The sequence below is a fragment of the Protobothrops mucrosquamatus genome, unplaced genomic scaffold, assembly GCF_001527695.2.
Source record: "Protobothrops mucrosquamatus isolate PMUCROS unplaced genomic scaffold, P.Mucros_1.0 scaffold1, whole genome shotgun sequence".
Taxonomy (NCBI): domain Eukaryota; kingdom Metazoa; phylum Chordata; class Lepidosauria; order Squamata; family Viperidae; genus Protobothrops; species Protobothrops mucrosquamatus.
Genome location: NW_015386388.1, coordinates 4,562,382 through 4,583,854, shown reverse-complemented (window position 1 = coordinate 4,583,854; position 21,473 = coordinate 4,562,382). Strand labels below are relative to the sequence as shown.

General features: G+C 35.2%; 1 protein-coding gene across 1 annotated transcript; it reads left to right on the top strand.

Moving 5' to 3' along the window:
• Positions 1-4,149: 4,149 nt before the first annotated feature.
• Positions 4,150-19,895, top strand: KRT222 (keratin 222). The gene is made up of 6 exons (XM_029287344.1): positions 4,150-4,242; positions 13,539-13,667; positions 14,860-15,080; positions 17,734-17,813; positions 18,844-18,952; positions 19,669-19,895. Exons 1-6 carry the CDS (start codon positions 4,150-4,152, stop codon positions 19,880-19,882), a joined length of 846 nt encoding a protein of 281 aa, XP_029143177.1. The 3' UTR covers positions 19,883-19,895.
• Positions 19,896-21,473: the final 1,578 nt, after the last annotated feature.

Below are 21,473 nucleotides of genomic sequence, written 5' to 3'. Positions count from 1 at the left end.
GACACCCCTGGTCTAGTCTCTGAATGATTCAGAGCCTGTGCCCTCTCTGGGAAATTAATTCCACTATCAAACTACACTTGCTAGTAACAGGTTTCTTGTAAAACTCAATCAAAATCCAACTTTCAACAACTTAAAACCATTAGTCCATCCCCTGTACTCTGGAATAAGAGGAAACAGGCCTTGATAGTCTTCTACAAGACATCTTATATATGAGAGTTACTGTATCTCCTCCACGTATTTCTTTGGTTGACTTTTTTTAAAGTTACATGCCCAACTTCTTGAATCTTTTTTCCACAGGGTTTAATTTCTTTCTTTCTTTTTTAAATAAACTTTTTTATTTATTTATTTTAACACATTTAAGGAATAAATGACTACAGAAAAAAGAAAGTAGCAAGAAAGATCATAGTGGGTGGACAATGAAATATCATCATTAGAGAATTTCGAATCATCAAAAATTTAAAATTCATTATTTCATGTATTTATTTCTAATCCCTGGATCATTCTTTGACAGCTTTTTCTGAACCTGCTCCAATTTCTCTCCATATATTTTTTTAAGTTTGATGTTCTGAGCTGAATTCAGTGGGAAGCAGGTCTGAGCTAAAAAGAGTAACTTGGATAGATTATTTTACTTGATTTGGAAATTATGCAGCCTAAAATGGCATTTGCTTTTTTGCAGCCACTCTACACTGCTGACTCCCATTGCAATCACCTATTATTTAGATCTCTCTTGCACACATGTCATTATCAAACCAGGTGTCCCCTACTCTATATCTGTGCATTTGACTTGTAAGTTGAAGAACTCTGCACTCTTCCTTGTTATTCATTCTTTTACTTTCAACCCATATCAAATAGTGTTTTACAGAACTTTAGAATTCTGCAAGGAGATTAATAGGCATTGTGCAAGAGATTGTTGTTGATGATGATGTTATTCATCCAGCCATGTCCAACTCTTGGCAATTCTATGTGCCAGGTCCCTCCACATCTTCCAATCTTGCACAACTTCTTTAAGTTTTTCTGTGCTCTGGCTGGTATCAAATTTGATGGTGTTCAATCACCATGTTCTTTGACAGCCTCGTTTCCTTTTGCCACTAACTCTTCCAAATATAATTGCTTTCTCCAGTGAATTTCCCTGCATAACATGGTCAAAATAAGTGAGCCACAGTTTTGTGATTTTGCCTTCTAATAAACAAATATTATGTTTTGAACTTTGTGTACCATGAAATGGTGGGGATTTTTAGACATCACAAGCCAGCTTATTGATCACGCTAATGTACTGCAAGGTATAGATTTATTTAATTATTTTTATGCAGAGATATCTGAGACATAACAATTATTTCAAGAGATCCTACAGGGTAGAAAGATTGAAAAATTCTATTCTATCAAGTTTATTTTGAATTGTATATATCTTCTAAGGCAGGGGTGTCAAACTGCCGGCCTGTGGGCCGGATGCGTCATGGCAAAACAGCGTCCACCCCATTGCCAGCAATGGGAAAAAAGTCACGATAAGTCGTGACACGTCACATGACATTGCGAGTTTGACACCCCTGTTCTAAGGTATAAGTTATCCCATCAAATAAGCTATCCCATCTCCAAATTTGATGAGCATTTTTTTCACATTTTCATTGAAATAATTAATGAAAATATTGTAATAGAAGATCCCTGACTGACCCCTGTAGCATCCTACATCTCTCCATTTTGATAAAATATCTGGTGAATATTCTTTGTGTATGATTTTTCTGCCACTTTCACAAATAATAGTGTGCAAGAGATTCTACCAATAAAATTCTGAATGATTATACTGATTACATTGAATAAGCAAAGATGAGCTGAATTATATTTTCACTATGCAAACATATCTCTTAGAGGATTATTTGGGGAAACTCTCACCCTAATGTGTCATTCAGAAGGTTTCAGTTTTTGACTATTGAAGGTCATTTTAATTTTTCACATTAAATACATCACAAAGTCTGTCTTTTGTTTCAGGTCATTTAATGGCAAGTTTTAGTCTCTGGAAATTTTCATTGACTATTAATTGAAATTGACATTTGACATACTTAATAAATTGGAGGGTCTTATGGTCCACTTATTGTAAAAATATCACATCTCTTTATCTTAACCACCCCAGAAAATGTGATATGCAATAGCATGCTAGCTACAATATTTTGATTATGCTAATTAGCAAAGGGAGAAATCTTTTTGTTGGAAAACCTGTAGAACAGAAGCCCCCAATCTTTTGGGCACCTTTTCATATTTGAGTAATTATTCCATCACTCAGAGATATAATCAAATTTATCTATGTATATTATTTCATTTTTAATCTTCAGTGTACTTTGTTTCATCATTTTTTTCTTTTAAACTTCAACAGACTTAAATGTAAGCTAACTAAATGCATAGTATAAATAGGCACAGACATAAGACTATTAGTAATTAATATGAATGTAATTTCTCCCTTTGCCTTCTTTTATTTTTTCTGTGTATGTGTATGTGTAAATTAAATCCAGCTAATTATTATTTTGCTATTTCAACTGTATTAAAAAAAATAAACAGATTAAAAAACAATACCAAACTACAAACCCAGAAATACCATTTTACAACATTTGAAATATTCTTATTAGCAAATTATTTTATATCTTCGGCTTAAAATAATTAAGGGTTTTTTTTTCTAGAAAAGAACTAGAGGGTTATGGATGTCAAGTAGGGGAGACTATTAGAACAATGTTGATAGTTTTTATAGAAACAAATCAATGCAGCTATCTTATGGAAACTAGAGAGCTATAATATTACATTTCAATGTTACAAGTTTGTAGAATGTCTAAGCTTGTATATATTATTCTTTAGCACCCTTTGAACCAAAGAAACCATGTCATTTAGCTATAGGAAAGCTTAGATGATTACACAATGATTCACAAAGTTGTAATCCTGTATAAACAAATTTTATACTTTATATGATTCATGTGATTTACTTATTATTTCTTTCTACCTGGCACTTAAGCCAAAAGGTAGCTTATAGATTACTTTTCCAAAAGAAAAATGAAAGGCAGTCCCTGCCCTCAGGCTTATGTTCCAAAATAATGGCACAAAAGAAATATGGAGAAACCATATTTAATGTTATTCAGTTCTTAGCCAGTTCTAGTCTGTGTATTTCTAGTGTAGAAAATAATACAACAGCTAATAAAGGTTCTTATTTTTCTTCCTCCCCCTTTGAAACCATGTTTTAAAATATTTAAACAAAAGAAAACTTCCTTTTGATCTTAATGTTTAAATATGAATTTAAAAGGGCATAAGTGTTCATATTTTATCCGCCTTTCTTTTATCAAGTTTTCAATAATGGCTTGCCCCTTGCATGAACAACATGCTGCTGGATTTATATAATGTTATTTGCTTTTTGATCAATCCTTTGAATTTTAAAAATATTTTCTAGGTTCTTCCTTTTCTTTTTTGAATGTGCTTAAAAAGACTTAACACTAAACAAAAGTATCACCTTTTTTTTCTTGAGTGAACATCCAGTGCCATGAACCAATTTCCCACTACTATGTCAAAGGTCAGCATCTGGGTTTATATTCCATTTGAATTATTTTATTTGATGAGTGAATTAAATCATTTGCAACACAGATTGAATAACTGGTGAAAAAGTTAAGTATGTCACAGAATATTTATTTTCATGTTAGAAAAAAACTTGTGGAGGGCATATGTATGTCAGGAATAAGCAACTCATGTTTCATTGGTATTCTCACAAGCTTTGCAAGTGATACTTGGGACTGAAACCTATGACACTTATTTCTGATACACAGTAACATAATAATAGTAAATATCTATTCTTTGCCAAAAGAAGCATATGAGCATGCGTGCAAGGTTTCTATGCAACAATTAAGTCCCACATTTTTAAAAACCATACTGAAATATCTTTCATTTGGCTTGTATACAAAAGCTTTAGCCAGCTTTAGGAGCAAGTTTGAAAAGAGCCATGATAACTAATGCTAATCAAAGAATGGTACGCTGCTGCTTTAAAAAAAAATCTGAGCTTCCCATTCTGCTCACCCTCCTCTATCTCTCTCCCTCTTATTCCAATTGCAGGCTGGGAATGTTCTGCAGCAGTCTTCTCACCCTATCAATAAGGTTCAGTTAGCCAAGGTGGAGGATGGGAGCAGCATGGAACTGTCCCAGCTCCTCAATGAGATCAGGGCAAACTATGAAACGCTCCTCAGCCGAGGAGAGACCCAGGTAATGTCCACATACAGACAGGCACCTACTTGAATAAGGAGACAATCCAGTGTGCACTCAGTTCCTCTCTCAGCCTCTGTGAGGTACAGTATTTACATTTTCAATGCAGCGGGTTTTGGGGGGGAGCAACCATGTCTCTCTCTCTCTCTCTCTCTCTCTCTCTCTCTCTCTCTCTCTCTCTCCCTCCCTCCCTCCCTCCCTCCCTCCCTCCCACAACACGTCTAGACTCTGAGATTGGGGGAAAATATGTTGAGTTTTTTTTAAAAAAAATGACAAAGTAAAGCTGGGTCACCTTGATGGAGATATTTCTCAAAACAGAATAACAAACCTTGTGCAGCTCCCCTGCTCCATTCATCATTTAGATGTAATTTTCTCTAGGAAGAAAAACATTTAAGATTGGTAAAGAATTTATTTTAAAGATAGGTCAAGAGGAGCCTGTGTTTTACTGTATAGCATCTCTAAAAGAGAAAAGTCAGGATCATACTGTTCTGCAATCTTTTGCTTGTCTGGCTTCAGTCTCATGTTTGCTAAAGGTTATCCAATTACAAGGACAGCATTAAAAATTCACTTAGGAAAAAAAATGCCTCTGAATCACAGCCATGAAATGCACCAGACTGCTGATCTGACTATCAGGAATAACATTAAATAGGATGCAGGCTGAGCATCTGACTGTGCTTTTGAGTTTGCTGTTTCTGAATGAGTAATATTTTTTTGTATCTATGGCTGGCTTGCTTTATGGTTTATTTAAGTATCTAGTCAATCCAGTCCCAAAACCTTCAGAAATGATACAGCTCATCTTTATCTTATGTCATAGATAACTTGCCCTAGAGTAACTTGCTGCTTAGTAAGATTCTCAGCAAATTAATATCAGGACTACTTTATTTGGATGGAAAGTCTCCAGGGAATTCGAAAACAGGGCAATGTTTCCAAACTTTCCAAAATGTTGCCAAGAAAATTCCATAATTGTGTCCATGTAGTCTCATTCTTTGCTTCAAGCCAGTATTTACAACCATTTGTTTAGAGATCATTTTGAAGTTGTAATAGCACTGGAAAGAAGTGACTTTTAATTGATCCTTGCACTTATGACCATTGCAGCATGCCCACAGTTACATAATCGAAATTAAGGCACTTGGCAACCAACATGTATTTACCATAGTTGCAGCCTCCCAGAATCTTGTGATCGCCATTTGGAACTTTCCTAGCCGGCTTATGACAAGCAAAGTAAATGGGGAAGCCACATTCACTCAATGACTGCATGATTCACTTAACAATCATGGCAAAAAAGGTCATAAAATTGGGCATGACTCACTTAACCAAAGCCTTGCTTAGTAACAGAATTTTTGGTCCCATTGTGTTTGTTAAGTCAAGGACTACCTATGTTAGATTTGTAATAGGACTTTTTCTTGTGCTTTGGATTCAAATTTTAAAAAATGCTCTGAAGGACAAGGAAACACAAACACACCACTTGTCTGAAATATCTTAAAGCAACTGCATCTTTCCTTGGGAATGTGACCTGGAAATTTTTCCAGGATCAAAATTCTCCCCATCAGGCAGGTCCAGCAGTTTTAAAGTTGTGTTATGTTTGTTTTTCAATAGATTGCTCTAAACAGTTGAAAGCAGAGCTCCATGGGTCTCCCTCCTTCATATTCATTAACATAACCCCAATACTTGTATAGACTATATGAAAATTTGAAATGAAGATGCTAAATAGAATTACATTTATTTCCTCTTTGTTTCCCAAAAACCTGCATCTTTGTGGCACAGCTATCCTCTGCAGCTGCCCTGATATCCCAGGAAAATACACAGCTGCTTTATACTGATGCAGATGAGAGATACCTGCATATTCCATATCAACTTTTAGAGATCAAATTGAAAATGTCCACTGGCTTCTTCAGACAGCCTGTATGCAATCATTGAAAATGTGATTTTAAAACTAGTTTTACATACAGTATTCTTGTGAGCAAAGAAATACAAAGGTACAAAAGTGTCAGTGGAGTCTTGTTCAATAAAGTTGCTGGGAATAGGAGAAATGGAAGTTACCTATGTTGTTTGGTCAGGTTTTTCAACCATTATTTTCAGACTTCCACCATTATTTGTCAAAAGACAAAGGCAATTATGATGCAACATAACTCATCACAGGTACACTTTCAAATTAAGATAGTTTTAAAGTCTTTAGCACTTCCAACTAACATTCCCTAGAGATAATTTTTCTCCATTACGACCATATTCAATGCTCCCATATTATAATGTATGTGGCAAAGTCATGAAACTATCCTACCGACTTTTCCTTGTCTATATCCCTCAAAGTTTTTACAAAGAAAAATGTAAAACTTTTATTTTACTTGCATTAGAGTTATTAAAATACTACTCTTGACATTTTTTGTTTTGTTTTATAAAGATGCTAAGTTTGATGGTGCCTAACTTAAGCTATGACTGCGCAGATGCTAATTCCATATTTGCATTCTATTAATGCTTTGAAAGGTTATTGTTAGTGAAATGTTTTAATTATAGTTAGTCAAATCATCCTTAATTCAGGGAGCACATTTTTAGCAATAATTTACTTAGTAAAATAAATTTTTCATTCAACTCCCTATGCACATGCCATTCCTTCCTTGAAAACTTGGTTTTAGAAGACCTGATAAGAGTCTGCAACTTCTGGAAATGTATGTTTCACCTTGTGTTAATTCAATAATTTAAATTCTCTCTCTCTCTCTCTCTCTCTCTCACACACACACACACACACACACACATATCTATCTATGGTTTTGTGAATTTTCTTATTCACTGGGTTCTCAGAATGTTCTATTTAGGTCTAGCTAGTGTTTTGTTTAGGTCTAGCTCTATCAAGAGGCAGAAAATTCATCCACATGTATGGCAACCTGGAACTAGTAGCTCTCTTGGGTAGCAACTGTTCAGAAGAGATGAGTAGACAAAACCTGCATACTCCTTAAGGTAATAATAATAATGATAATAATAATAAAGTTGGAAGGGACCTTGGAGGTCATCAAGTCCAACTCCCTGCTCAGGCAGGTAACCCTATACCATTTCAGACAAACGGCTGTCCAGTCTCTTTTTAAAAACTTCCAGTGTTGGAGCATTCACCACTTCTGGAGGCAGGTTGTTCCATTGGTTAATTGTTCTAGCTGTCAGGAAGTTTCTCCTTAGTTCTAAGTTGCTTCTCTCCTTGATCAGTTTACACCCATTGCTTCTCGTCCTGCCTTCAGGCGCTTTGGAGAATAGCTTGACTCCCTCTTCTTTGTGGCAGCCCCTGAGATATTGGAACACTGCTATCATGTCCCCCCTCATCCTTCTCTTCATTAAACTAGACTTTTCCTTATATGTTTTAACCTCCAGTCCCCTAATCATCTTTGTTGCTCTTCTCTGTACTCTTTCTAGAGTCTCAACATCTTTTTTACATTGTGGTGACCAAGAAGGTACCCTTCTGCCTTCAGATGCACCAAAGGACATTGTTCTGTCACTGGTACTAAACACAATTTAATAACCATTTCTGTTAGTTCTGTATAAATATATGGAGAAGCTCAATCTTAAATATAATGGGATGTCTTTGAAATGTATGGAGTCTGATCTGCAGCTACCAGTTACTCTGTGTGCTCCACCTTGAAGTGACATCTGAAGTCCAGTCTCCACTAACCAGGCATGTTTCTAACTGAGTTCAATTCCTGGTGACTTTATGAACTCATTCATGCAATTTTCTTGACAACTGCACAAAAATGAACTGCTACTTTTTTCTTCTGGAATGTTTTGTTGACTTCTCAATCTAGCCTATGGTTCACTGAAAGTTTTCCCAAGCTGATCAGTAAGCAGGTTTGATTCTGCTGGGCTTCCTGGTCTGCATCATCTGCCATCTTCCAAATCATGCTGGGGTTATATTATGGCATTATTGTAATGATTTTTTGCTTGTCTTCAACCTCCCTCTTTTGGTCATTTATTCCTCCCCTTATGTAAAATGTATACTGATTCTAGCCAGAAAAAGAAGTATGGATTGCCCTCCTCCCTACAGAAAAGTTATCTAGTTTCTTCTATTTGCCATTTTCAGAAATAGAACAGAATCGTGTAGTGTGCCTGGGCCTCCTCCTTAACAACCAATTCACTTCTTTGAGAAAACAGAAGGATTGCCCATCCCAAGAAGGGAATCCATCAATCACCATAACTCCTATAGCTTTTGTGGATTATTTGGTATGAGTTTCTTTCCAAAACCAATTATTTTATTTGTTGCATTTATAGCTCACCTTTCCTACTACCACACCCTTTACAAATTTTCCTCATAACAATCCTATGCCGTATATCAAGCTAGAATATTGTGACTGATCCAACCTACCCACTGAATTTAATGAATTTCATCTATTATATTCTCAGGAAAAATATGACATTATTACAAAGACATATTATTAAATATTCCAACACTAATATTTCTCCCAAGCGTCTTAAATCCACTTTAGTTTATTAATTATTAAGGTTGATTTAATGTGCACAGTGGAGTTTTAGAATCTAATAAATAAAAACTATTTTCCAAACATCAAAATCTTCAAAATTTAGCTGCTAAATGTTTTCCTGTCTTAGGCACAAAATCAGCTGGGTGATTTTGGACTGGTCCTTCTTCCTCATTCCTAGGAAGAAAGCAGTAGCAAGCCACTTCCAAAAATGTTACCAAGAAAATAGAAGGACTTGTCCAGGCAGTCACCAGGAATCAAGACTGGCTGGAAGGCATGGGAAAAAAGAGTTCTTATTTTGACTGCAAGGGAGAGAGAGATTTTGTTTAATATTTTGTTTGTTTTATTTGCTCCTAAGGGCAATGAAAAACAGAATTGTATAGTCAATCCTATGTGGAGTAAGGAAGGATGTCAGAAAAAAAATTCTTTATAATAAACACATTCAAACATTATGTGTTCCACTCTTTAAATCTATTCTGATTCACAAAGATATATAGTAATCTCAACTCTAGTGGGTTTTTTTTCTGTATCAGCTTTCAAAGATCATTGAAAGTATGCAATTAAAGCTTTTCTTTATCTGCCCATTGTGAGAAACTCAATATTGAGTTTCTCTAAAATAATTTCTTAACTCTTTTTAACAGTGAATAAGTTGTATTTGCTTCAGCTAATTCTTCCCGTATATTAATAACATCCTTAACTGGCCATTTTGCCTCTATGTAAACATACATTTTCAATTGTGTTAAGACAATCCTAATTTTATGATTTAACTTTTTTAATCAAGCTAAAGCTAAATGTCAGATAACTTACAGGTAACAGGTGCAAATATCAATACATAAGTCTATGGTAAAGAAGCTATAGAGATACTACCAATTTCCAATCTTTTTTCAACATTCTTAACAAAGCAATCTTAGTATATCCCTTAAAAATTTAGTTATAACATGGGATTATGTTATGTTATGTTATATTTCTTTCCCATAAAAGAAAATTTAATGCCATATAATAATCCTGTAATACTTTAAATTTATAAACCATATCTACAGAAGTACATAACCTGACACTCTGTTGTAAAAGAATTAATTGATAGCAAAGATATAAAATCCACACCTTGTATAACACAAGTTCAATCTAACAAAGAAATGTTTGGAAAAGAATACTGATATAATTAAGTTTACCCACTTGCTAAATGGAGTATCCATCTATCACCAACTTTATTTCTTATGTCCTTTAGATCACCCAACCTTTGTTTTATTACAGTTTATCACTACTGTAAAATCTGTTGAATATAATAGATGAATAACTGATACATCATTCTTTACAAGACATTTTTAGTTTTTGACAGCAGTACGGAATAATCTGTATACATGACATAGGAATTTCCTTCCCTACCAGTTTCAGAGGTGATGTTCCAGAGAGAATTTGAGGTTATGTCATTTACACATAGGTTGAACTGGGTGCCAGCATGCAACAGTGCATACTATATACCTCTGATCACTGGGACTGATTTACATAAATTGCCTATTGGACTACAATGCACCTTGAAGGAAGTATTTTTATAGAGATACTTTATCAAGAAAAGCAATCTTCTATTCATGACTGTTGTTAAGTTTGTCTCAGAATCATTGTTTTAGTAGGGAATTGAAGTCAGATTTAAGTCTACAAACATGACATATATCTTTCCTTTCAAATATCTAAAATATTTCTCTGTCCTAGGTTATAAATCTATTCCCAGCTTGAAAATTGAGCAACTGCCTTTAAAGCTACCTTGCTCCACTGTTATAATACTAGATTCTCTTTCTCAAATTCAAATATGAATCTGGCTTGCTGAAATCTTAGTTTCATAATTTAGATCTAATTTGCTGCTCATCAGAAAAATTGTATTTAATTCCACCAACATCCATCAGAAGTTAGGAATTGGTTCCTAGGCTAATAGGATTCAAATTTCTCATTTTCCCATTTTAACTGAAGAGATAACCAGCTTACAGGAAATTTAGGAGAAACAGAATCAAAGAATTTTCAATCATGATGCAAGAAGAGATGCAGTACATTGGTTTTAAACTGAAAACAGTTCATTTGTTGACATTCTTGCAGCATTACCTAATTCATCCTATTAAATCTTGCTAAATAAAACTCTGTAAACATTGCGCTTGAGAAAGAATCATTTTCGGGTCAGGCCAAAAAGGCTGAAAGTAGACATATATTATTTATTTTTAGGCTGTATTATCCACATTATTTTAGAAGGTTTTTTATTTATTTAAAAAAGAAAGTAGAAGTACTATGCTGTAAAAAAGAATCAGCCTCAAGAATAATCTTAACTGTCAAATGCTTCTAGGCCCCACATATAATCCCAGGGTCTCTTAGAAGATAAAAATGGTAAAAAGCTGTAGCCCAGAATTCTATATAAAATCATACACATCTGCCCAGAAGAAAAGACAAAAATAGTTTGGCATAATAGAGAACATCCAAAAATTAGAGGAGATTATGGGGAGCTATCTTATCCATTTACCGTACTTTCTACTAAATAGATGTTTTATACCTGGCCATGACCACCATGGCAACCATTTTGAGAATATCCACAACATTTTTGAAATTCCAAATGTATCCAAATGGCACTAAATATTTGGAGACCCCTGCCATAACACAGCACCACACTGGTTCTGAAAAGTATCTATTTTTATATATCATAACATGCTCTGCAGTAATTTTCTCCAATGTGGTACACTCCAGATGTTTTGGATTCCAAGTTCTTGTATATGATTTAGACTGAAATTCTGCGTATACTAGGTCCTTCCTAGCCAATACATTAACTTTTTGGCATCCACTAGTATTTTCTAAATGCCATAGAGGAACTCTTCCAAACAACCAGTGCTTTTTTTGTAAAAAAAAAAAAAAAAAAAAAGGTGCCGGAACTCACACATGTCATACAACCTGCCTTGCCTACCCTACAAGGTTCCATCCCAAAAAGAACTCTGTTCTGGGTGTTCTATGACAAAAAAAAGCCCTGCAAACAACTAAGCATTTAATTTTTTGCTTTGTTTCATTTTCCAGTCATCAATAATCTATTCTTTGACAAGAATACTATTTCATCACCCAATGTGGCTGTGTCTTGGAATTAAATTACTTTTATCTGCTTCTCTCCCCAATCTTAATTCAAAAATCTGAATTTCAGAAACTATATGTCTTCATTCAGCATTTAAAAAACCCTCATAATCAGTCTCCCCATCCTCATTCTGTAACATGGCTGGCATATCTCATGGTCCTATACACCTCCACATGTTAGAAGCATGTTGGATTCCTCAAACAACCAAGAATCTCAATCTTTGAAAGTTACAAATCAAACTACCTAAAACTAGTACAACCTTGTCCTTGTTGAACACAAAGGACTCATTTCTATTCAAATCCTTGGGAAAAGGAATGGTTCAAAAAAGTTCATGTTTCATATGGATTCATATTTCATATGGATTTTTATCTTTCCCCCGCCACTCCTCCCACAGCTTAATTTCTAGAAATCTCCAGATGTGTCCCTGAACTTTTAAAGTTATGGATGCGGTCAATCTACCACAGTGGCACAACAAAATCACATTAAAACAAATCTCTCAAGATTCCAATGATCTCCACTGTGATTTTATAATATCCCTGAAGAAGTGCTTCCAAACTTCTTAGGCTATTATAAATTAACAGTCCTCTCTTCCTGTCTAAATTATGGAGACTGTTCTGTTTCCAAGTAAAAGGCATTGAGACGAGCAGGAATAACAAACAGTCTTGTCTTTATTCCATTCACCACAGACCCAAACACAAAATGGCGCGAATTGCTCTTATACCCCTTTGCAGAGACAGCATCAGCCAATCAATGCAAGGCATTTCTCCCACCTTGTGCATGCGCACAAGGCAGGAGACAGCCTGTCTGGTCCCGGGCATTCACGTGTCTGCCCGGGGCTCTCTGCAACCTCCTGCACCTGCTGAATGACTCAGCAGGCTCAGGACATAACAGAGACCCTGTGTAAGATTACTGAAATTTCAGACTCAGCAAGCTGGCAATACTTCTGCCATTTTGTATTTCTTTAAAAATACTTGTAACCTGTAACCATTTTAAGGCAAGCAAAAGAAATTATAAATAAACCAACTACAAGTAGTCCTCAATTTATGCCTGATTGCTTAACAACCATTCAAAGTTACAACAGACATCCCTGAGTGGTCAGGTGACTGCATTTGGCAACTGCATTTATGGCTTTGCAGCATCTCATGGTCACATGATTTGCAGCATCTCATGGTCACATGATTTTATTTTATGACAATTTTGACAAAAACTGGAATTTACTTCTGGCTGATGGCAAGACAGGCCCATAGTAAACCATTGATTTGCTTAACAACTATGGCATTCATTTAATAAAAACTGCCAAAAAGGTCATAAAATTGAGTTGGTCACATGGGTGATTTGATTTACAACTGTCACGACGTACACCATGATGGGCAGACTCTATTGCAGTCATAACTTAAGGGCTATCTATATGTCACTAGATACCATGCACAGCACTGCACCATATCCTGCAGAAGTCTTTCCCAATCTGTGGCATTCATATATGTTGGACTACAAATCTTACAATGTTCAACCATATTTTAGAAGTTATTATACTAAAATCATGTTTAGCGGTCAGAAACATGTTTACATTACTGTTTTGACAAGCACTGTATTTTGATTGAAATTCAACATTTGCTTTGCTTCAGTTGCAAGGCCAAGCAACATTACAAAGGGAACAAATGAATGATTATTTGTTTCAGAAAGTTGAGGCTTCACTCACACAAGCAAAGTTTTAATTTTCATTGTTCCTGACAATGTTGCTGACCTAGCATTGTAAACATTCCCTGCAGCTAGAAAAAGTCACAACTGCAAGAATGAACAAAGATGAGGAAATCTTAAAGGCGGCAAGGGCAGAGCTAAATGAAGCTAGACACCAGTGGCATCATATGCAAACCGAAATAGACTCTCTTCATGCCATGGTAAGTGTGAGCAAAGAGCTACTCTAACATTGTTTTCAGAAAGAAAACATTTGTTCATCTGTTAACTCACAGGTTTAAACCATCTTTATTACCCCTTCTAACAAGAAGAACAATGTACTGTTCTTTGGGGATTTAAAATAAGGAGACAAAAATGTCCTTCCATATTAAAGTTTTCTGAGGGAATTTAAATTAATTCATGAATAGGTCTCATGGGGGAGGGAATTATTAAAAATGTAGACATTTTAGTTTAAGAGTTTTTAGCTACATTTTTCTTCAGAAAACTGATATTGAGAAGTATCAGAAATATTAGACTGTTACTTTATATTGCAGGTGAGAGCAAAGTATAGTATTTCTTCATAAAATATTCATAAAACATTTTCTTCATTAAAGCAAAATCTTGTGAGAAAAAAATAAATATGACAAAAAGTATTTTTTTAAAAAATGTCCTTTTATGATGTTTTATAATTTAGAAAATTTATCTGAAAAATTGATTATGTTTTGTTCTAATACTTGTAACAGGGGTAATCCATTGCAAGAACTAGGCTATTTTTTAAAAAAATGAAGTTAAGAAATTAATTAATGGTATATCTGAGAAGCCCTTTCTTTACCCTGACAATATGCTTTCAATTTCAATATCTTCTACTAATATTAAAAGTAAAGCCAAAGATTCTCCAGACTAGCACACCAATATAGCCTAACACTTAATAAGCCAGATTTATATCGGGAATGCTCTACTTGCAGGGCTTTTCAACCCATGGTACGCGTACCACCAGTGGTACTTTAGCACCTGGCTGGTGGTATGTGAGCCCTAGCTAATCATAATGGGGGAGGGAACCAGTTAAAGTGGAGCCGCACAGACCTGGAGGAGATCAGCTGGAGCTGCAGAGCTTGGCAGAATCCCCAGGATCTCCACGTGGTGACATAGTAATTGGAGTTTCCGGTACACCTGGAAGAGAAAAGGAGGAGGAGGGCAGAGAGAAGAGAAGGTATAAAAGGGGCAGACTGAGAAGAGAAGACACTTTTCTTACTGAATTAAATATAGATTGCATTATATTTAATAGAAATTTTATTTTAAAAAATCAATTTTAGATTTGGAATTTTCTGAAAATAAGTTGTTGCTAATTGTTTTTAAATTGTTTTGGTTTGTTTGGAAATACACCTTGACATTTTAATCAGAAACTTCATATACTAGGAAAGGGGGTTGGAGAATTCGCTACGGGCCACAGAACTACGATACCAAACACAGCTCAAGCACATAGAAACAGAGATTGAAGATCTGGAGAAGGAACTCCAAGAAGTGAGGCAGGACATCGAAAAACAGCTCCAGCAACATGAAATATTATTGAATTCCAAGATGAGACTTGAGCAGGAAATAGCTACCTATCGTAGTCTGCTGGAGAAGGAAGAGAAAAGGTACCTCTGCCTAAATCAAAGTTCTTAAAGTGACTGAGGTTGTTTACATTGCATTAGTTGCAAAGAGCAGTGGTGGTGCAGTGGTTAGAATGCAGTACTGCAGTCTAACTCACTGCTCACTCCAGGAGTTTGATTCCTACTGGCTCAAGGTTGACTCATCCTTCCATCCTTCCAAGGTCAATAAAATTAGGGCCCAGATTGTTAGGGGCAACATGCTAATTCTGTAAAACTGCTTAGAGAGGGCTGTAAAGCTCTCTATGACTGCCCTCTCTAAGCAGTCAGAGTTGCACTATGACTCAAGGATGCATTCAACACCAGGATTCATTTGATGTTGTGATTTGCAGAACTACAGTAGCTTGGATTCATACATAAAACTAGCCCAGAATGAGGGAGTTCATGTATGTCAAGGCAAAATCAAGCCAACCACATTATGCCTCTCTGTTGCATAGGAATCAGATCAGTGAAATGAACAAAAATATCTTATTGCCTAATAATGAATTGAGGAAATTTTGGATTGGAATAGAATTTCTGGGACCGTTGAACCCTGAGATGGGCGAGATGATTTGAAATGTTTATTTATTAACATTTATTTATTAATCAAATTTATATAGCCACCCAGAGTCAGGTATTGATATGGGTAGCTACAGATAATCCTCGACTTAAAACTGCAATTTTCATTGCTAAGCAAGATAGTTGTTGAGTTTTGCCCCATTTTGCAACCTTGGGCCCCTCATAAATATGAGTCAAGTGTCTACATTTTGATCACATCACCATGGAGATGCTGCAATGGTCATAAGTGTGAAAAATGGTCATGAGTCACTTTTTTTCATGCTATTGTAACTTTGAATTAAACAAATTGTTGAAAGTTGAGGACTACCTGTACATAAATTTAATTAATAAATAAAAAAATTGTTGGACATCAGCATCTGGTATAAGCTATAAGGATATCACATGTGTCACAGCATCATACATATTATATGAATTATTTATGTACATAATTTTTATTATAATATCATGGCATGTTATCAGTTGCCCCCAACAATACCCATGTGGGGAGAAAGAGAACAGTTAGACAATTAGAAAACAGTTGATTGGGAACTGGAGAGGCTTAGATTTAGATTTAGATTTAGATTGTACGCTATAATCAGTATTCAGATATGTTTTTGATGTTAGGAAGAAACCCAAATTGTTCTTTTTCCTCCTTTTTTGTATTCTGTTACTTTATGAGATAATAAAGTAGAACCACACTAAAGATTGAAACAACATACCATAGTGTGTTCTTTTAGCATGGCATAGTTTCTCTTCCAGAGTATTAAAGAAAAAAACATAATTAGTTATTAAAAGAAAATGTCTGCAAGAACTTCAAGTCATTTATTTATTTGTATTTATTTATTTGATTTGTGGGTTGCCTATCTTGTCTTAGAGGTGACCCTGGGCAACATATAAGCATTAAAAACTGGTAAACATTAAAACAAACAATAAGTAACATAATGATAATTTACAACTGAAAGATGGGGGTGAGAAGGAACAGGTGGGGTCTTCTCTTAATCCAATAGTGGTGCACCCCACTGGGATCCCAGGCCAACTGGCAGAGCCAGGTCTTCAGATCCTTATGGAAAGTCAGGAGGGTGGGTGCAGAACTCACCTCAGGAAAGGGGGGTTAAATGTTCCAAGTTCATGCATTTCCCATCCACCCCCTTTTCCACTGAATGAAGAGTTTAAAAAGCGGTCACTTTCAACTTTGTACTAACCATAGCCATTGCTCATTGCTTTGGAACTTAAAAAATTGTCATAAAACAAAAACCAAGAATGTCTCTTGTAATACAGTTGTAATACAATTCAATCAAAGTGGAAGTTTAGGATCATCTCTTATTCATGGACAAAAGTAGATTCAAGAAATAGATTCATGGAAGTACATTCTCATATCAAACATAGTTTACTGAAACTATGAAACCATCAATTGATCAAGTTCAGAGGTAACATATTACAGCGTATTATACAATTATGTTGAGTTTTGTGTCTAGAGAATTAGTTCTTTCCTTGGCATGTCATAACAGAAGAACCAGAAAGCTGTTATCAGGTGCTGATACTAGATTCCCAATTCAAACAATAGGAAACTATGGCTAATTAAACTACCCATAAACTTCAACATGAATGCTTCAATAAGAAAGATTATGTCTGAACTGTGCCTTTGCAGGGATGAGGAACTAATTTTCTATGTAGGGCCATAACCCCATAGGAAGTCAACTGGAGGGTATACTCAATGATGGACAGATCTGAAATTAGAGGTATATATCATCTTTTTCCTTCTCTGTCTTTCTGCCAGTCTCGTTCTCTGCCCAATTTTTTCCCTCTGATATCTATACTCAATGTAATACATGTGAATAACCCTAACCCTAACAACTTGTAGACTGTTGAGAGTATCTCAACAGCATCCCAAAACCTACAGTATACTTAGAAAAGAATCCAATAAAACCTGGTATTGATAATGCCTGGATGCAGACATTGTCCTGAATAAAAGCAAATTGTATTATACAGTCAACAAGAACACTGAGCATTAATAGGCACTCTAGCACAACCCACAGAATTCAAGATTGTACTCAGAAGACATAACACTCCTATTTTACTCTGTATCTTTTTCCTCTCTTTCCAGGTTTCATTATTCAAAACACGAAGAAACAAAAGATGTCAGAAAACCTACTACCAGCCGAATAGCATTTATTTTACCTTCATGTGAGTTTACTTAACACTAGAAAATGAATGAATCCACTATTTTATACAAATTTGACTTAAAATGGGACTCATTCATTTAAATTCAACTGGAAATATTGCCTCCAATAGGATTTCTACACACAAAGGATATTTTGTAATATCAGAGTTGGCCAAGTCATTTCAAGCTGTAAGAGATTCTGCTTTTTTAATGTTAGACAGAATCTTCTTAACAGTAGAGAAATGAAACTAGAAAAAGAGCTAGCGTAGACTGTTTCTCTCGTCAATGTTAAATTTCTTCAAGCAGGCAATAATCACTTTGTTAATGAAGAAAAAATGAAAAACCTTTGTGCTTAATAAATATGTATGCATACCACCATAAATGGGTTTATCATATTGGAGAAGAGGAATGTACCACTAGAAATAGAATTGGGAAGAGAAAGAGTGAGATAGAGCATAACCCAACATTAACAATGCTTGGTAAAGGTTTCCTTGCCCAGTCATGTCCATGGTACTCATCTAAATTTCATGGCTGAGGAAGCCAGTGTTGTCTGAAGACATTTTCCATGGTCATGTGGCCAGCATGGCTATATGCCAAAGGCCGACGGAACCCTAGTATTTTCCCACCAAAGTGGTACCTATTTATCTACTCGCATTTGCATGCTTTCAAACTGCTAAGTGGGCAGGAGCTGGGGCAGCAACGGGAGCTCACCCAGTTGTATGGCGCTCAGGTCTCAAACCCGAGCTGTCTGCTTTCTGGTTGACAAGCTCAGCATATTTAACTGCTGAGCAATCATGCTCCCTTATAAAACACTACAGTTACAAAATTGCAATCAGAGTAGACAAGTCATATTAACATAAAGGCTTAGTAACTAAATTGCATACATGGCACTTGTGGGATAGATTTATGTTCAAAAGTGTGGTTTCCTGATATAAATGATTTAAAAGATACTGAAAATAAACCTGGTACACATTCTGAAATACAGAATATTTCTTCTGCATCTTATAAAACTGTATATTTTAATATATTTTGAATTTTTTTTTATCTATATAGCAAGCAAGCTAAAAAAACATGAAATTGAAAAAGTGGAAATACTGTCAAAGCAAGCAGTCTTAAATGGAGGTATTGCAAAGGATAGCACAGACACTCATAGTACAATACAGTAAGTTAAATATATGTATGTATGTGTAGTTATAATATCTAATTCATAAAAATATGCCCAAAGTAGGTGTAGCCTAGTATTCATGGACTCCTCAACTGAAGATCATAACTGAGACCATAATTTCCACTGCTAAGCAGGGAGTCATTAAGTGACTTGCACCCATTTTATGATCATTTTGCCATGCAAATGTAGTTTCTCCTATTGCTTGACAGAAGCTGGCTGGAAAGATTGTAAATGCGATCACATGACCCCAGGATGCCGCAGCCATTGTAAATATATGTCCATTGCCAAATGCCCAAATTTGGATCAAATGACTGTGGGGATGCTGTAATTGTTATAAGTGTGAGAACAGGTCATAAATCACTTTTTTCAGTGTTGTTGTAATTTAGATTGACACTAAATGAATGCTGTTAAGTTAAGGACTGCCTTTCTAGACTATATCTCTTATTAAGGAAAACAATAGAAAAATTATATGTTGCAACACTATTGCCTGGTAATACATGTCTTTCATAGCAAACAAAAGCAGAAATCTTTCAAGCCTGTTCGTTAGAAATAGAGATAAATGGAGGGATAGATAAATATAGAACAGATGTTCATACAGCCTCTTTGTTTCACCAAAATAAACATATTTCTGAGTATAAACATGTCTTGAAATCCTAGCCTGAGGACATGTTTTGCATGAATACCTATACATAATAATCTATTTATTGTTTCAGGACAGAAAAAGTAGATGAAGTGATTAAAGAGTGGGAAGGCTCTTTCTTCAAGGATAACCCTCACTTAAGAAAAAAGTCTGTTTCTTTGCGCTTTGATCTTCACCTGGCAGCTACAGATGAAGATTGTTTACATATGAAACAGAAAAGTCTGCCTGATATTGAAGTGAGATTGGTTATGAGACGGTCTTGCAGCATCCCATCAATGAAAACTTAAATCAGCGTCAATTCAGAAATTATTCATGGAATGGGTTTAAAAAATAAATATTGGTATGAATCTAGAACAAATATATGATCTCTTCTTAGAAGTACTTTGTTTCAAATAATAGAGCTTTCCCCAACTGACATCCTTTACATGTGTTGAACAACTTTTACGAATCAAAGGTGATTAGGGATGATGTGAATTATGATACTATCTTCTAAAGACAGAAAACTCATGTTAGGTCAGTGATATATATTTGAAGACATGTTTTGTGTTTTTTCTTCCAAATATTATTTCTTTGCATTTAGAATTTTTAAAATGTAAGGTCTATATTTGAAAGGGATTATTATATAAAGGGTTAAGAATAATTTTATTCCATTTGGTATTGTTATAGTTATGCTGATTAAATGATCAAACAGCTGTATTTCTCACTCCCCAAATGATAAAACTGTACAAAAACAAGGGATGAAGAAGGTCACTACTCATCTAGTCCTACATTAATCCTGTGAAATCTGTGAAATCTATCCAAAGTGATTTATTAACATTGTTCTTATGCTACAAATAATTGGTATTTAATTCAAAAATACATATATCAAAATAATTGCTTTTAATAAACAATGTAACAACATTTTGAACACTACGTTTAAGGACCATATGAAAGCATATCATTTGGTGATACAGGTATTTCTATGAAATTGTGCTATGGCCCTATTGAAGCTACAATTAAAGTAATAAATTCTTTTTTTCAAATTTGTGATAACATTTACCCTCTAAAATAATGAGTTGTTATTAACCCAATTCTATTTTATATACTTTTTCTGTTTCATTTTTTTCTTTTTTCTAAATATTACTAAAGACAAAATTGGACATCCAAACTAAAATGAACTATGTGACTCCTCTCCACTTTTGAGTAAAAATGTATTATTTCATTAGGATAAAAGTTGGGCAAGAAATAAATATATCAGTGAATTTTAATAATTACATTTTGGATATTCAAACATGATTTACACATGCCAAACTACATTTCCAGTCCGCCAGGGTAGCTGGCTTGTCCAATCCTTTATTTGCACCAGAAGCACTTTCAAACTATAGACATATAACTTACAACAGGACTTTTCAACCTTTTCACCCATTGTACCACTTTTAGGATATGGCAGTATCCGAGTACCACCAGTCGCCTAGCAAGGTGTCAAAAACTTGATGACCAAAAAAAAAAAAGGAAAAAAGTGATAAAGTACAGGTAGTCTTCGACTTACAACAGTTCGCTTAGTGACTGTTCGAAGTTACAGTGGCACTGAAAAAGTGCCCCCCAAGCCACAGCCAAGCAAGACACCTGCTTGTTCACCCAGTGGCGCTCTTCCTCCTGTCTAAGGTTTTCATTGTTGTGAGCATTTCTGTTGAGGATTGGCAGTGGGGGTGGGGTGAGGGGGTGTTTGGTTTTTATTCCCCCCATCTACTGGGTGGTTGCAGCAGATTTTGGTCACTTCACATGACCCTGGGACACTATGACCGTCATAAATATGAATCAGTTGCCAAGCATCTGAATGTAAATCACAAGACCCTGGAGATGCTGCAACATTCCAGCTGATCGACGCTTCATCTGGGC

What these genes read in the sequence shown, in the direction of transcription:
- KRT222 (XM_029287344.1), top strand. Translation starts at nt 4,150, where the DNA reads ATGGAACTGTCCCAGCTCCTCAATGAGATCAGGGCAAACTATGAAACG. An exon ending in CTGGAGAAGGAAGAGAAAAG is followed by an intron (nt 15,081 to 17,733) that starts GTACCTCTGCCT and finishes CTCTCTTTCCAG; the next exon opens with GTTTCATTATTCAAAACACG. An exon ending in GACACTCATAGTACAATACA is followed by an intron (nt 18,953 to 19,668) that starts GTAAGTTAAATA and finishes TTATTGTTTCAG; the next exon opens with GACAGAAAAAGTAGATGAAG.